This window comes from Procambarus clarkii, chromosome 82, assembly GCF_040958095.1.
Source record: "Procambarus clarkii isolate CNS0578487 chromosome 82, FALCON_Pclarkii_2.0, whole genome shotgun sequence".
NCBI lineage: Eukaryota > Metazoa > Arthropoda > Malacostraca > Decapoda > Cambaridae > Procambarus > Procambarus clarkii.
In genome coordinates, this window is record NC_091231.1 from 20018362 (window position 1) to 20036688 (window position 18327).

Sequence of the window (18327 nt, forward strand, 5' to 3'; positions counted from 1 at the left end):
AGTTTTACTATTGCAACTGACTACGATTTGACAGCAAATTTGACCAGGACAACAAATCATGCTGTCTACGATTTGAGTGACAGAAAGTAATGTATTTTATACGTTATTAAAACAACATTATATAAATAGTTTCAGTGCCACCTTTCTGCGACCAATTAAAAACGGTCAAAAATGTTTTTTGTTTGCTGAGTATATCCATTCATCTACTTATCTCTCTGTCATATATATATACCTATTCATCTATCTGTAAATATATTTATCATTGTATCCATCTATCCATCTCTTTATCCACCTATCCATCTATCTATCTATCTGTCTGTCTATTTATCCAGCTACCATCTCATCTTTCTATTCATTTATGTATTTATCAAGCCATTTATCTGCCCATCCATCTATCTATCATATTCAGCTGTTTATCCATACCCCTGTCTGTCTATATTCATAAGTATATCCTTCACGCTATCAGTCCACATCTCTATGCATACATCTACATATATATCTGCTCTCTATCTCTTTTATGTCTTTCTGTCTCTCTTTTCTAGCTCTCTCTTTCTCTGTTTATCAGCCTCTATTTCTTCCCTCTGCCTCTGTGTCTGCCTGTTTCTGACTATGTGTCTCTGTCTTTGTATTTCTCGGTCACTGTCTGTCTGTCTCTCTCTTCCTTATCAACAATATTTTTGTGTAATGTGTGGGTTATCGCATGCGAGAAGAGCTTATGTGACATACTAAAAAATGTATAGTTCCCTTACTCTCATAAAGGGTTGTGTCTTGCAAAACTTTTAAAGTTTTGGAAGAATCGTCTGTTTTATGTGAGTACGAACAAATTATTGACAGCAGGTAATTTGTTAATTTTACCGGAATCAGTGTAAAATGGTACATATTACTATACGAAAAAACGATTGTTCTGAAAGTTTGTTTTGATACTATCTAGCTGAACAGAGGGCGTGCATTGCCAAAAATGTGTGAGGGGGGTCTGAATGTGATCCTGACATGCTCTTACCTATTGAATTCTGACAACCCAAATCATCCATTTTTCATCCTGTACCCCAGATCATTTCTTCTGCCCATATGGATGACGCTAGCTCCATCTGTGTGGCCTCCAACGACAAACAGCCAGACACACACAGATATTCTCTCTCACACTTTGGAGTACGTAACATAATATATGTAATGTGTCTCGACTCAATAAGATTCTTATTTTGAGTTTATATTTCAGGTGAAAATGTCTATAAATATTGAACATTTATTGGTTCTTAGCCTTGGAAACTTTGACCGAATTTGTGCTGTATATTATACTGGATGGGTATCCAGCGATGCCTAGGTCTGTCTGTCCAATTTGACCATATATCTATCCTTCCACCTATCTCTCTATTTATCTATCCGTCCATCCACCTATCTCTCTTATTATTTAGCCATTAATCTATATATATAATCAATGCATCCATCTATCTATCTCTCTATCTCGGTCTATCTATCCATCTATCTCGGTCTATCTATCCATCTATCTATCTACTCATCATATATTTAAGAATCTATATATATTCATCTATCTTTCAATCTACCTATATAGGAATCCATATATTCATTTTTCTATCTTTCTCTCTGTTCACCTGTACGTCTATCCATCTGTCCAAACATCTACACCTCTGCCTGTTTGTCTATACATCTATCTATCCGTCTTTCCCTTTATACATCCATCTATCCATCTATCGACGTGTAGAAGAATGTAAGAACTCTTGTATATATACATAAATAAATAAAATAAATAAATAAATAAAAATACGAAAATATCTATCCATCCATCTACTCATCTATCCATCTACTCATTCATCTATCTATTCATACATCTATCCATTCATCTGCCCTCTCTGTCCATTTATCTATATACATCTGTCCATCTTTCCATCCATCTTTCTCTCCACCTGTGCAGCCATTTATCCATCCATCAATGCAACCATCTGTCCATAAATCTTTCCATCTAGCTTTCTATCCATCTATCTCACTATATCTACAGCTTGCTTTCTTTTCATCTATCTATCCATGCACCTAATCAACTTCGTATCCATTAATTCAACCAAATATCTGTTCATTTAACTATCAATCTATATATTAGTCTATATATCATTGTACCTAAACATCCAGCAATCAATGCATCCATACATCTATCAATCCACTTATCTGTCTATTCATGTTTCCAGCCATCTATTCATCCATTAATCTGCTGTCAGTTTCTGTCTCTAGATAGCTTTGTCTCTGTTTCTCTATATCTGTCTGTCTATCTGTTCATCAGAGAGAGAGAGCTCTGATGAGAAATATAATTGTCTGTGTGTTGGGTGTCAACAGTGAGAGGATGTTACGACCCTGGGTCCAGATGGATCCTGGGTCCAGATGGATCCTGGGTCCAGATGACTGTGGCAGATGGAGCGGGATCGAGTGGCATTTGTTGACATACAGATGATGTAGGGACTCTTCACTTATGTGTGCATTTTAGGTGTGATAGGCCTTGAATGTGTTGGATTATACGTTGGATTAGTGATATTTAAATAATAGAGTTTTTAGATTAGTTTGGTTAAAGAATGAATGTTAATTGTGTGGTACGTTTATACACAGGATTGCTCCCAAATTTAAAATGGCGGCCGAATACGTCCTTGCCAGATGTAAGAGCATTTTGATGCTCCTACATCTATAGGTTTCCACTGAACCCGAACCAATGGATTCACTCAAACCCCCCCCCCCCCCCCCCCCATGCACTGTGGCTCAGTCTTCAGGGTACTCCATTATCAATACACACAGAGTGTGTGCCTGGGAACACCCAGCACATAGGTTCGAACCCTCGCCACGGCTCCTACTGATTTTCTCATTGATACATCACGAGAGTGTGATTACTCTCTGTGTATTAAAGGAAGAGCGTCAGAGGTAGAACATTCCAAGATGACTGAGCCAGAGTGCACGTGGTGGATTGTCTGACACCCTGCATCGGCGTCAATGGAAGGCTCAGGAGTCCTAGAGGGTGCAGTAGTACCCAAGGTTGCAATTGTTTTGACCATGTCGTGGCCTAGTCGTCTGGAACGTGTGCCTGGTAACTCACAGCACATTGGTTAGAACCCTCATGGCGGCTACTACGGCTGATCTATTTATTAATCCGCATCTTCGTCTATCCATCCATCCCTTTAACTACTGTCTGTCTCATTCTCTTCCTCTATCTTTATCTCTGCCTCTCTCTGTCTATCTGTCTCTCTAGCTGTGTTTCTGTTTCTGAGTTTCTGTGTGTGTCTCTCTCTCTATGTTTTTCTGTCCCTCTGTCTTACAATAGTGGGAGCAGCTCAGTGGTGTGAAGAACTAAACAAACAACAGTTACACTTACTCTGGTATACAGCAGTTTGCTTGAGAAACTTTGACGCTGTGGGAGAATTGTCTGTTTGATGTGAGTAAAGGCAAATTATTCACAGCTGGAATTTTATGTCAATTTTCACAAATTAATGAATAATGTGGCAGATTACTATAAAACTATTTTTTTATATGAAAAATTTGGCCCCAACTTTGAACAGACAGACATTCTCTCATATGGTATAATTATAAAATATAAATATTGCATTTTGACACATAAAAATTGTGGTGTGTTGTATGACATCAGTGTTATATAATGTTGGGATGCATAAATGTCATCCTTACCAAACTTATCTGCAGCGTTAATTTTTGCTCCAGCGTCGAGGAGGACCTTCACAATGTTGTTGCGACCATATATGGCTGCGTGGTGAAGGGCTGTCCAGCCTGTTAACAGATACCACAATTGTTATTATGCATAAACCGTCACGATTCCTGTATTTTATGTAAATATTGAAATAATCTATTCTAGATGAACATTTTTATATACTAGTAAAGTGTACAGACTCTAAATAGTATGCAAAATTATTTTCCACCCTAAATTTAAGAGAGAAAGATCATGTTAAAATTTTTAAGAATAGATCACTATTAAAATATCCGACATCTGAACAGTTCTTATTTGATAATGTATTACTTGTGACGAGAGCGACAGTGGTGCTATTGTCAGGCCCGAAACGCTGAGTGTATTAGTGGCTTGAACCATACTACTGTATATACTTGTCCTGCCTTGAGATCCAACATTCTTCTCGTATACCATTTTGTATGTATGGGATTTTCCCCTAATAAATATTATTATTATTATTCTTATGTACATAAGAAGAACATTACTGGGACTTTAATTATTAAATAATAACAAATAATAATTATTTATTAATTTAATTATTATTATGTACATAAGAAGAAACTTTACTGGGGTGAACCAACAGCTCCAGTCTTGCCATCGTTAGTTAATCAATATAACCTTTATAAGCATCGTATGCCATACAAGTTTGTCAATAAAATGTTGGCAATACTTGCTCGAGGCAAGATAATCATTGTTACCATCACCATACAACCAATATAACCATAAATGGTATGTAACTGATGATATTTGAGAATGGCTGATGGAGGCATGAGGAACATCGTTGTCGTCATCAGTTAACAATGACCTTCACAGATACTCTGAACACCACCATTCGCTATCTTATCATGCAAGCTTAAGGCATCAGCAACACCATGTTATGCCCGATAAATATTATTATTATAATTTATGATATCCTGCTTCACTAGTTGTTATCTAACCATACTGACTTGAGAAGAGAGTAACATTGTGGTATCATTGTCAGATAAACAAGATGATTATTGAGGATATCCTTCATCTGGCGATGAGGACATCACCAGATGTCGTTCCATCCCCAGGTTAACCTACTTTCTGAGGTGTTCATCATCCTACAGTAGCCATAATCTAGGTGAGTATGACCTGTTACTGAAATCAATGTTAGAAAAAGCCCTCAACCTCTCTCTTGATGACCTACAGTGGAATAAGCCTCTTTTCCCTTAAGACTTCGGGGCCTCGGAGGTCGAACAGCAACGCAAATCACCGTACTAGTCTTCCTGTCCTCCTCGGCATCCGACGACCTTGTGAAGGAAATTCTACCTGCCTACTTACATCAGCTGGCAGGTGTACACGATCCCAATTTTATATGCTGTGCCACAGAGTGGGCCTCTCGTGCAGGCCCATCACCTCAACCACCATCCTCAAAAGCCCACAAGCAATCTAGCTGGGATGGCCCCATTGTAGACCAAGTTGCTGCAGAGTGCCTGGGTGCTGCAACAGCACAACACGACATTGCTCGCCTAACAGCAGTAGCAGCCCCATATGCAGGGGATTTCATGTTAGAGACCCCAATGTCATCAACTGGCACACGTCCCGCACCACACGCCTTCTGAATTGCTGTGGCCCACCCCCTTGTTGCCCCAATCCACACCATATATAAGTGTATTTGCGGAGAGGTGGTGGCCGACAGATACGGCTACCATGGCCTACTCTGCCAAAGCACAGGGGGATGGCACTCGAGGCACAGTGAAGTTAACGACATCATCAGGAGGAGCCTCACCACAGGTGGATGCCCAGTTGAGAGAGACCCCCGTTACCTTACGCCCCACAACTCTGATGCTCTTATTGGTCGCCCAGATGGTATCACAGTGAACCCCTGGAAGAATGACAAGCAGTTGGTGTGGGACTACACGTGTGTATCAACCCTGGCTAACACCTGGCTAACATTGACTTTAGTGTTGCACAACCAGGTTGCACTGCCACCCACAGGGAAGCAGCCAAATCCCGTAAGTATAGATAACTGGATCACCACTACAATTTTGTCCCCATTGCTTCTGAGACACTAGGCGCCTGGGGTAAAAGTGCCACCAGTTTTATTTAAAGGAACTGGGTCCTATGCTAATTGAAACATTATGAAACCCTAGAGCTGCCAGCTTCCTTTTCCAGCGCCTCAGCGTGGTGATACAGCGGGAAAATGCACACTGCATTCAGGGTTCCTGCCCGCCATGTGAGGAGCTGGAGGACTCGACAACTTATGATATGCATCTTTGTGTTCAGTGAGAATCCATGAGGTCTTCTCTGGAAACTTCTTATTTTCTTCTCCGAGGCTATGGGTCCCAACTTTGACCAAAGGTGGTACCCTCACAACTTAATATATATATATATATATATATATATATATATATATATATATATATATATATATATATATATATATATATATATATATATATATATATATATATATATTTCATTGAATATGACCGCATATTCTGTATTTATTATTTTCTGGTTTAGGGCTTCTATCCCTCTAACTATTTTCTTAGCATCAGGGCTTAATTGAAATAGGAGTTCTCCAAAACTCATTTTCGTACTTTAAGGTGAAGAAAAGAAGTGATTTACTATAGAGTGTATTACACTTATTTGTATAATTTGCACGACGTTTCGAACCTCCATGGTTCATTCTCAAGTGAACAGATCTTACAATACTAGTTGATTTTATACCCGCATTAGGTCAGGTGATAATACAATGAAGGTGAAAACATTGGAGGATACATAAGGGATAAACATAGGGGCTGCAGAAGGCTTATTGGCCCATACGAGGCATCTCCTATCTAAACACAAAGATTAATCCAGTGTAATTGGCCTGTTATGTTGGACATTGTCTTCTGTGTTGGCATCGATATGTTCTTGTCTTGTCCTTACTCTCATGGTGGGTAGAGTAAATAGTTCCGTGATTTGGGTGTTCATGGTAGGTCGCTCTATTCTTATGTGAATTGCCTCAAGAATTTGTAATCTTCTTGAATCTTGGGTTTTGTCTATTATGCAAGTATTCTTGTTCAACATTTCTCTTGTTAGAGTAATGTCATGGGCTTGTCTCATGTGATTCCTAGGGGCACCAGATTGAAGATGGCATGTCAAACGCCTCGTCAGCTTGGTCGACGTCATACCTATGTACTTACATTGAAGGTTATATCCTTCGTGGGGGCAAGTGTACATGTATACAACGCTTGACTGCTGTAGAGGGTTCTCCGTCGGCTTCGGGCTGTTTTTGATAAGGAGTTCGGAAGTCTTCTTGGTTTTGTAGAATATTATCAGGTTTATGTTTTGGTTAGGAGTAGTGCTTTTTACTCCTTTACGGATTATTTCTTTCATTATTCTTTCCTCTTTTATATGTTCACTGTGCATGGTTGATTTGTAATATAATTTTATTGGGGGTGTTGTGGTTTCTGTTCTAGGTTCTGAATTATACCAACGGTCCAAGTGTCTTCTTATAGCAGCGTTTATTTCCGCGTTGCTATATCCGTTGTTCACCAATACCTGAGTTACTCTTTCAAACTCTCTACTCACGTTGCTCCATTCAGAGCAACGTGAGTAGAGATAACCAAACCATCGCCATTGGGGTATAGGTGTTGTGTTAGTTGTCTCTTCAGAGGTTGCATGGCTTTTCACTTTTCATCTCTTCCCATAACCAAACCATCGCCAGAGAAATCCTAGTAAACAAAAAAGGGGAAGGGAAAGAAAGGCAAAAACTTATTATAATATAATGACCGCCACCAATAAATAATATATAAAAAGGTTACACAGGGGGAGGGGTATTAACACTGCACAGGGGACTTATTTATTCAATATATATATATATATATATATATATATATATATATATATATATATATATATATATATATATATATATATATATATATATATATATATATATATATTATTAAATATGACCGAAAAAGTAAGATTAATAATTCTAACACGAATTTTCTCAATCTTTCGTACATTACGCTTCACTGTTGGAGGTAAATAAAAAATCACTTCTCCAAAATTCATTTTTATTTCTAGTCTGACGCGACACGGGCGCGTTTCGTAAAACTTATTACATTTTCAAAGACTTCACAAATACACAACTGATTAGAACTTACGTCTCTCTGATATTATATCTACATTTGAGTGAGGTGGGAAGGGTGATGTGGCATTAACACAAGACAAAACAGGAGGGAATATTAATAGGGTATTAAAAGTATCAACACAAGACAGAACAGAAACAATGGGTATTGAATAGAAGTGTTTGTAGAAAGCCTATTGGTCCATATTTCTTGATGCTTCTATATTGGAGCAGAGTCTTGAGGTGGGTAGAATATAGTTGTGCAATAATTGGCTGTTGATTGCTGGTGTTGACTTCTTGATGTGTAATGCCTCGCAAACGTCAAGCCGCCTGCTATCGCTGTATCTATCGATGATTTCTGTGTTGTTTACTAGGATTTCTCTGGCGATGGTTTGGTTATGGGAAGAGATTATATGTTCCTTAATGGAGACCTGTTGCTTATGCATCGTTAAACGCCTAGAAAGAGATGTTGTTGTCTTGCCTATATACTGGGTTTTTTGGAGCTTACAGTCCCCAAGTGGGCATTTGAAGGCATAGACGACGTTAGTCTCTTTTAAAGCGTTCTGTTTTGTGTCTGGAGAGTTTCTCATGAGTAGGCTGGCCGTTTTTCTGGTTTTATAGTAAATCGTCAGTTGTATCCTCTGATTTTTGTCTGTAGGGATAACGTTTCTATTAACAATATCTTTCAGGACCCTTTCCTCCGTTTTATGAGCTGTGGAAAAGAAGTTCCTGTAAAATAGTCTAATAGGGGGTATAGGTGTTGTGTTAGTTGTCTCTTCAGAGGTTGCATGGCTTTTCACTTTTCATCTCTTCCCATAACCAAACCATCGCCAGAGAAATCCTAGTAAACAACACAGAAATCATCGATAGATACAGCGATAGCAGGCGGCTTGACGTTTGCGAGGCATTACACATCAAGAAGTCAACACCAGCAATCAACAGCCAATTATTGCACAACTATATTCTACCCACCTCAAGACTCCGCTCCAATATAGAAGCATCAAGAAATATGGACCAATAGGCTTTCTACAAACACTTCTATTCAATACCCATTGTTTCTGTTCTGTCTTGTGTTGATACTTTTAATACCCTATTAATATCCCCTCCTGTTCTGTCTTGTGTTAATGCCACATCACCCTTCCCACCTCACTCAAATGTAGATATAATATCAGAGAGACGTAAGTTCTAATCAGTTGTGTATTTGTGAAGTCTTTGAAAATGTAATAAGTTTTACGAAACGCGCCCGTGTCGCGTCAGACTAGAAATAAAAATGAATTTTGGAGAAGTGATTTTTGATTTACCTCCAACAGTGAAGCGTAATGTACGAAAGATTGAGAAAATTCGTGTTAGAATTATTAATCTTACTTTTTCGGTCATATTTAATAATATATGTCTACAGGAAAGACTGCTACCAAAATATACTAATAATAAAGTGCACGACCCAGCAGCAAGGAATCAAGCCTTCACGATAAAATATCGCCAGGATCTGATTCGTGATCAGATATACAAGGCAGAGAATGAAATCAAAGACAACAAAACGCAACTACTTCATGCTACAAACGAGTGGAGAAATAGCAACATCGACCATAGTATCCGTACCCGCATTGAACAACACCTCGACATCCTCACAGACCAACATCACCTCAGCACTGAAACAAGGATTATCAAGAAACTAACAACATTATATGGAGGACCTATGGCAATTCCACGACCAAGAGATGGCTTCCTGAACCTTGCAGGAATTAACCTCACTGAGGACCAAGTCACTCTCCTAAATCTGGGCATAAACTGTCATGTTATGTCCAGACCGAGTGAAATGGCCCGGAAAGTAGAGTTGGAAATTCTGTTGGACGACATATTCGACCTCGAGACACAAAAGAAGGTCACTACCAAAGATACCTTACAAGCAGAACTTATTGCAGAAGGAGGAAAGAATCGAGGCAACTACAGAAGCACCATACTGTCCCCCGAGCTTAAAGCGGCAGCTAAAAGCCTTCGTGAGAACAAGGAGATAGTTGTCAGGAGAGGTGACAAGTCGCCAATATATGTCATTCTTAAAAAAGACGAATATCTGGCGAAAATGAACATCATACTCTCTGACCAAACTAAGTTCCAAAGGGTAACGAAGGACACTACAGCCGAATTAAAAGCAAAGGTCAACAAACTGATCGAAACTGTGAACGCCAAGAAATCCGGACTCCACCTGCCAAAGATCATTGGGGAATATAAACCTGGATATGCGTATGGAAATGTCAAGACGCACAAGCCTGGAAACCCACTTCGGCCAATCATTAGCCAGATACCCACACCCACGTACAGACTGGCGAAGCGACTCAACGGCCTGCTGACTCCTTATGTTCCTTGCGCCTTCAGCCTGAAGTCTCCAAAGGAATTTGTGGACTTACTGCGGGGCACACGGGCCACAGGGATAAGAGCCTCGTTGGACGTAGAATCGCTGTTTACCAACGTACCTGTGGACGAGACAATCAGAATGATAGCCGACAGAGTGTATCGTGATCCAGCCTGTACTCCTCTTGACATGCCAGAAACTATTCTGAGGAAACTACTCCAAGCTTGTACTAAAGAGGCACCCTTCTTGAGCCCGGATGGGCACATGTATAAGCAAGTAGATGGGGTCGCCATGGGTTCTCCCCTAGGTGTCCTGTTTGCAAACTTCTACATGGGTACCATCGAGCAAAAAGTCTTAGTCGACATGAACTTGAAACCGGCCATATACTGCAGGTATGTTGACGACATTTTTACACAGGTACCTGATGTCAGACATCTGCAGGAGCTGAAGGAGGCATTTGAGCAGAGTTCCGTGCTGCGTTTCACTTACGAGACGGAAAAGGATGGGAAGCTGCCTTTTCTAGATGTAACAGTCATGGAAAAGGGCGGAGGTTTCCACACTGCAGTCTACACTAAGGAAACAAACATAGGAATGTGCCTAAATGCCAACAGCGACTGCCCCGACAGGTACAACAGGAGTGTTGTTAACGCATACGTCGACCGTGCTCTCAGCCACAGCTCAGAATGGAAGCAAGTCGACGAAGAACTCTGTAGGGTAAGGCAGGTCCTAGTCAATAACGGCTTCTCCAATGGTTTCATCGAAGACATCAAAAGAAGGAAAGTGAAAAGCCATGCAACCTCTGAAGAGACAACTAACACAACACCTATACCCCCTATTAGACTATTTTACAGGAACTTCTTTTCCACAGCTCATAAAACGGAGGAAAGGGTCCTGAAAGATATTGTTAATAGAAACGTTATCCCTACAGACAAAAATCAGAGGATACAACTGACGATTTACTATAAAACCAGAAAAACGGCCAGCCTACTCATGAGAAACTCTCCAGACACAAAACAGAACGCTTTAAAAGAGACTAACGTCGTCTATGCCTTCAAATGCCCACTTGGGGACTGTAAGCTCCAAAAAACCCAGTATATAGGCAAGACAACAACATCTCTTTCTAGGCGTTTAACGATGCATAAGCAACAGGGCTCCATTAAGGAACATATAATCTCTTCCCATAACCAAACCATCGCCAGAGAAATCCTAGTAAGCAACACAGAAATCATCGATAGATACAGCGATAGCAGGCGGCTTGACGTTTGCGAGGCATTACACATCAAGAAGTCAACACCAGCAATCAACAGCCAATTATTGCACAACTATATTCTACCCACCTCAAGACTCCGCTCCAATATAGAAGCATCAAGAAATATGGACCAATAGGCTTTCTACAAACACTTCTATTCAATACCCATTGTTTCTGTTCTGTCTTGTGTTGATACTTTTAATACCCTATTAATATCCCCTCCTGTTCTGTCTTGTGTTAATGCCACATCACCCTTCCCACCTCACTCAAATGTAGATATAATATCAGAGAGACGTAAGTTCTAATCAGTTGTGTATTTGTGAAGTCTTTGAAAATGTAATAAGTTTTACGAAACGCGCCCGTGTCGCGTCAGACTAGAAATAAAAATGAATTTTGGAGAAGTGATTTTTTATTTACCTCCAACAGTGAAGCGTAATGTACGAAAGATTGAGAAAATTCGTGTTAGAATTATTAATCTTACTTTTTCGGTCATATTTAATAATATATATATATATATATATATATATATATATATATATATATATATATATATATATATATATATATATATATATATATATGTCGTACCTAGTAGCCAGAACGCACTTCTCGGCCTACTATTCAAGGCCCGATTTGCCTAATAAGCCAAGTTTTCCTGAAATAATATATTTTCTCTAATTTTTTTCTTATGAAATGATAAACCTACCCATTTCATTATGTATGAGGTCAATTTTTTTTTATTAGAGTTAAAATTAACGTAGATATATGACCGAACCTAACCAACCCTACCTAACCTAACCTAACCTATCTTTATAGGTTAGGTTAGGTTAGGCAGCGGAAAAAGTTAGGTTAGGTTAGGTTAGGTAGGTTAGGTTGCCGAAAAACAATTAATTCATGAAAACTTGGCTTATTAGGCAAATCGAGCCTTGAATAGTAGGCTGAGAAGTGCGTTCTGGCTACTAGGTACGACATATATATATATATATATATATATATATATATATATATATATATATATGTCGTACCTAGTAGCCAGAACTCATTTCTCAGCCTACTATGAAAGGCCCGATTTGCCTAATAAGCCAAGTTTTCATGAATTATTTGTTTTTCGACTACCTAACCTACCTAACCTAACCTAACCTAACTTTTTCGGCTACCTAACCAAACCTAACCTATGAAGATAGGTTAGGTTAGGTTAGGTAGGGTTGGTTAGGTTCGGTCATATATCTACGTTAATTTTAACTCCAATAAAAAAAATTGACCTCATACATAATGAAATGGGTAGCTTTATCATTTCATAAGAAAAAAATTAGAAAAAATATATTAATTCAGGAAAACTTGGCTTATTAGGCAAATCGGGCCTAGAATAGTAGGCCAAAAAGTGAGTTCTGGCTACTAGGTACGATATATATATATATATATATATATATATATATATATATATATATATATATATATGTCGTACCTAATAGCCAGAACGCACTTCTATGCCTACTATTCAAGGCCCGATTTGCCTAATAAGCCAAGTTTTCATAAATTAATATATTTTCTCTAATTTTTTTCTTATGAAATGATAAAGCTACCCATTTCATTATGTATGAGGTCAATTTTTTTTTATTGGAGTTAAAAATAACGTAGATATATGACCGAACCTAACCAACCCTACCTAACCTAACCTAACCTATCTTTATAGGTTAGGTTAGGTTAGGTAGCCGAAAAAGTTAGGTTAGGTTAGGTTAGGTAGGTTAGGTAGTCGAAAAACAATTAATTCATGAAAACTTGGCTTATTAGGCAAATCGGGCCTTGAATAGTAGGCATAGAAGTGCGTTCTGGCTATTAGGTACGACATATATATATATATATATATATATATATATATATATATATATGTCGTACCTAGTAGCCAGAACGCACTTCTCAGCCTACTATGCATGGCCAGATTTGCCTAATAAGCCAAGTTTTCCTGAATTAATATATTTTCTCTATTTTTTTTCTTTTGAAATGATAAAGCTATCCATTTCATTATGTACGAGGTCAATTTTTTGTTATTGGAGTTAAAATTAACGTAGATATATGACCGAACCTAACCAACCCAACCTAACCTAACCTAACCTATCTTTATAGGTTAGGTTCGGTTAGGTAGCCGAAAAAGTTAGGTTAGGTTAGGTTAGGTAGGTTAGGTAGTCGAAAAACAACTAATTCATGAAAACTTGGCTTATTAGGCAAATCGGGCCTTGCATAGTAGGCTGAGAAGTGAGTTCTGGCTACTAGGTACGACATATATATATATATATATATATATATATATATATATATATATATATATATATATATATATATATATATATATATATATATATATATATATATGTCGTACCTAGTAGCCAGAACGCTCTTCTCGGCCTACTATGCAAGGCCCGATTTGCTTAATAAGCCAAGTTTTCATGAAATAATGTTTTTTCGACTACCTAACCCACCTAACCTAACCTAACCTAACTTTTTCGGCTACCTAACCGAACCTAACCTACAAAGATAGGTTAGGTTAGGTTAGGTAGGGTTGGTTAGGTTCGGTCATATATCTATGTTAATTTTAACTCCAATAAAAAAAAATTGACCTCATATATAATGAAATGGGTAGCTTTATCATTTCATAAGAAAAAAATTAGAGAAAATATATTAATTCAGGAAAACTTGGCTTATTAGGCAAATTGGGCCTTGCATAGTAGGCTGAGAAGTGCGTTCTGGCTACTAGGTACAACATATATATATATATATATATATATATATGTCGTACCTAATAGCCAGAACGCACTTCTCAGCCTACTGTTCAAGGCCCGATTTGCCTAATAAGCCAAGTTTTCATGAATTAATGTTTTTTCGTCTACCTAACCTACCTAACCTAACCTAACCTAGCTTTTTTTGGCTACCTAACCTAACCTTACCTATAAATATAGGTTAGGTTAGGTTAGGTAGGGTTGGTTAGGTTCAGTCATATATCTTCGTTAATTTTAACTCCAATAAAAAAAACTGACCTCATACATAGAGAAAAGGGTTGCTTTATCATTTCATAAGAAAAAAATTATAGTAAATATATTAATTCAGGAAAACTTGGCTTATTAGGCAAATCGGGCCTTGAATAGTAGGCTGAGAAGTGAGTTCTGGCTACTAGGTACGACATATATATATATATATATATATATATATATATATATATATATATATATATATGTGTATATATATATATGTATACATATATATGTATATATATAAATATATATATATATATATATATTTATATATATATATATATATATATATATATATATATATATATATATATATATATATATATATATATATATGTCGTACCTAGTAGCCAGAACGCACTTCTCAGCCTACTATGCAAGGCCCGATTTGCCTAATAAGCCAAGTTTTCATGAATTAATTGTTTTTCATCAACCTAACCTACCTAACCTAACCTAACCTAACTTTTTAGGCTACCTAACCTAACCTAACCTATAGAGATAGGTTAGGTTAGGTTAGGTAGGGTTGGTTAGGTTCGGTCATATATCTACGTTAATTTTAACTCCAATAAAAAAAAATTGACCTCATACATAATGAAATGGGTAGCTTTATCATTTCATAAGAAAATAATTAGTGAAAATATATTAATTCAGGAAAATTTGGCTTATTAGGCAAATCGGGCCTTGCATAGTAGGCCAAAAAGTGCGTTCTGGCTACTAGGTACGACATATATATATATATATATATATATATATATATATATATATATATGTCGTACCTAGTAGCCAGAACGCACTTCTCGACCTACTATGCAAGTCCCGATTTGCCTGATAAGCCAAGTTTTCATGAATTAATTGTTTTTCGACTACCTAACCTACCTAACCTAACCTAACCTAACTTTTTTGGCTACCTAACCTAACCTAACCTATAAAGATAGGTTAGGTTAGGTTAGGATGGGTTGGTTAGGTTCGGACATATATCTACGTTAATTTTTAACTCCAATAAAAAAATTGACCTCATACATAATGAAATGGGTAGCATTATCATTTCATAAGAAAAAATTAGAGAAAACATATTAATTCAGGAAAACTTGGCTTATTAAGCAAATCGGGCCTTGCATAGTAGGCCGAGAAGTGCGTTCTGGCTACTAGGTACGACATATATATATATATATATATATATATATATATATATATATATATATATATATATATATATATATATATATATATATATATATATGGAAAGTGAAAAGCCATGCAACCTCTGAAGAGACAACTAACACAACACCTATACCCACTATTAGACTATTTTACAGGAACTTCTTTTCCACAGCTCATAAAACGGAGGAAAGGGTCCTGAAAGATATTGTTAATAGAAACGTTATCCCTACAGACAAAAATCAGAGGATATAACTGACGATTTACTATAAAACCAGAAAAACGGCCAGCCTACTCATGAGAAACTCTCCCGACACAAAACAGAACGCTTTAAAAGAGACTAACGTCGTCTATGCCTTCAAATGCCCTCTTGGGGACTGTAAGCTCCAAAAAAAAACAGTATATAGGCAAGACAACAACATCTCTCTCTAGGCGTTTAATGATGCATAAGCAACAGGGCTCCATTAAGGAACATATAATCTCTTCCCACAACCAAACCATCGCCAGAGAAATCCTAGTAAACAACACAGAAATCATCGATAGATACAGCGATAGCAGGCGGCTTGACGTTTGCGAGGCACTACACATTAAGAAGTCAACACCAGCAATCAACAGCCAATTATTGCACAACTATATTCTACCCACCTCAAGACTCCGCTCCAATATAGAAGCATCAAGAAATATGGACCAATAGGCTTTCTACAAACACTTCTATTCAATATCCATTGTTTCGTGTTCTGTCTTGTGTTGATGAAATTAATACCCTATTAATACTCTTGTTCTGTCTTGTGTTGATGAAATTAATACCCTATTAATACCACATCTTGTTCTGTCTTGTGTTAATGCCACATCACCCCTTCCACCTCACTCAAATGTAGATATAAAATCGGAGATAAGTAAGTTCTATTCAGTTGTGTATTTGTGAACTAAAGTCTTTGAAAATGTAATAAGTTTTACGAAACGCGCTCGTGTCGCGTCAGACTAGAAATAAAAATGAATTTTGGAGAATTGATTTTTGATTTACCTCCAACAGTGAAACGAAATGTACGAAAGATTGAGAAAATTCGTGTTAGAATTATTAATCTTACTTTTTCGGTCATATTTAATAATATATGTCTACAGAAAAGACTGCTACCAAAATATACTAATATATAAATATATATATATATATATATATATATATATATATATATATATATATATATATGTATATATGTCGTACCTAGTAGCCAGAACGCACTTCTCAGCCTACTATGCAAGGCCCAATTTGCCTAATAGGCCAAGTTTTCATGAATTAATTGTTTTTTGACTACCTAACCTACCGAACCTAACCTAACCTAGCTTTTTCGGCTACCTAACCAAACCTAACCTATAAAGATAGGTTAGGTTAGGTTAGGTAGGGTTGGTTAGGTTCGGTCATATATATACATTAATTTTACCTCCAATAAAAAAAATTTACCTCATACATAATGAAATGAGTAGCTTTATCATTTCATAAGAAAAAAATCTGAGAAAATATATTAATTCAGGAAAACTTGGCTTATTAGGCAAATCGGGCATTGCATAGTAGGCCGAGAAGTGCGTTCTGGCTACTAGGTACGACATATATATATATATATATATATATATATATATATATATATATATATATATATATATATATATATATATATATATGTCGTACCTAGTAGCCAGAACTCACTTCTCAGCCTACTATTCAAGGCCCGATTTGCCTAATAAGCCAAGTTTTCCTGAATTAATATATTTACTATAATTTTTTTCTTATGAAATGATAAACCAACCCTTTTCTCTATGTATGAGGTCAATTTTTGTTATTGGAGTTAAAATTAACATAGATATATGACCGAACCTAACCAACCCTACCTAACCTAACCTAACCTATATTTATAGGTAAGGTTAGGTTAGGTAGCCAAAAAAAGCTAGGTTAGGTTAGGTTAGGTAGGTTAGGTAGACGAAAAAACATTAATTCATGAAAACTTGGCTTATTAGGCAAATCAGGCCTTGAATAGTAGGCTGAGAAGTGCGTTCTGGCTATTAGGTACGACATATATATATATATATATATATATATATATATATATATATATATATATATATATATATATATATATATATATATATATATATATATATATATATATATATGTCGTACCTAGTAGCCAGAACGCACTTTTCTGCCTACTATGCTAGGCCCGATTTGCCTAATAAGCCAAGTTTTCATGAATTAATTGTTTTTCGACTACCTAACCTACCTAACCTAACATAACATAACTTTTTCGGCTACCTAACCTAACCTAGTCTTTGAAGATAGGTTAAGTTAGGTTTATAGGGAGGTTTATAGGTTAGGTTTATAGGTTAGGTTTATAGGGAGCCGGTCGGCCGAGCGGACAGCACGCTGGACTTGTGATCCTGCGGTCCTGGGTTCGATCCCAGGCGCCGGCGAGAAACAATGGGCAGAGTTTCTTTCACCCTATGCCCCTGTTACCTAGCAGTAAAATAGGTACCTGGGTGTTAGTCAGCTGTCACGGGCTGCTTCCTGGGGGTGAAGGCCTGGTCGAGGACCGGGCCGCGGGGACACTAAAAAGCCCCGAAATCATCTCAAGATAACCTCAAGATAGGTAGGGTTGGTTAGATTCGGTCATATATCTACGTTAATTTTAACTCCAATAAAAAAAAAATTGACCTCATACGTTTTGAAATGGGTAGCTT

The 18327-nt window shown here is 37.2% G+C and overlaps 1 protein-coding gene across 1 annotated transcript in view; it reads right to left on the minus strand.

Annotated features, from left to right (window-relative positions):
* LOC138358186 (26S proteasome non-ATPase regulatory subunit 10-like) overlaps nt 1-18327 on the minus strand; it is a 64388-nt gene that overhangs the window by 39067 nt on the left and 6994 nt on the right. Inside the window, exon 2 of the mRNA XM_069315688.1 lies at nt 3673-3771. Within this exon, the coding sequence (XP_069171789.1) occupies nt 3673-3771 (99 nt within the window). The remainder of the gene's footprint in view (nt 1-3672; nt 3772-18327) is intronic.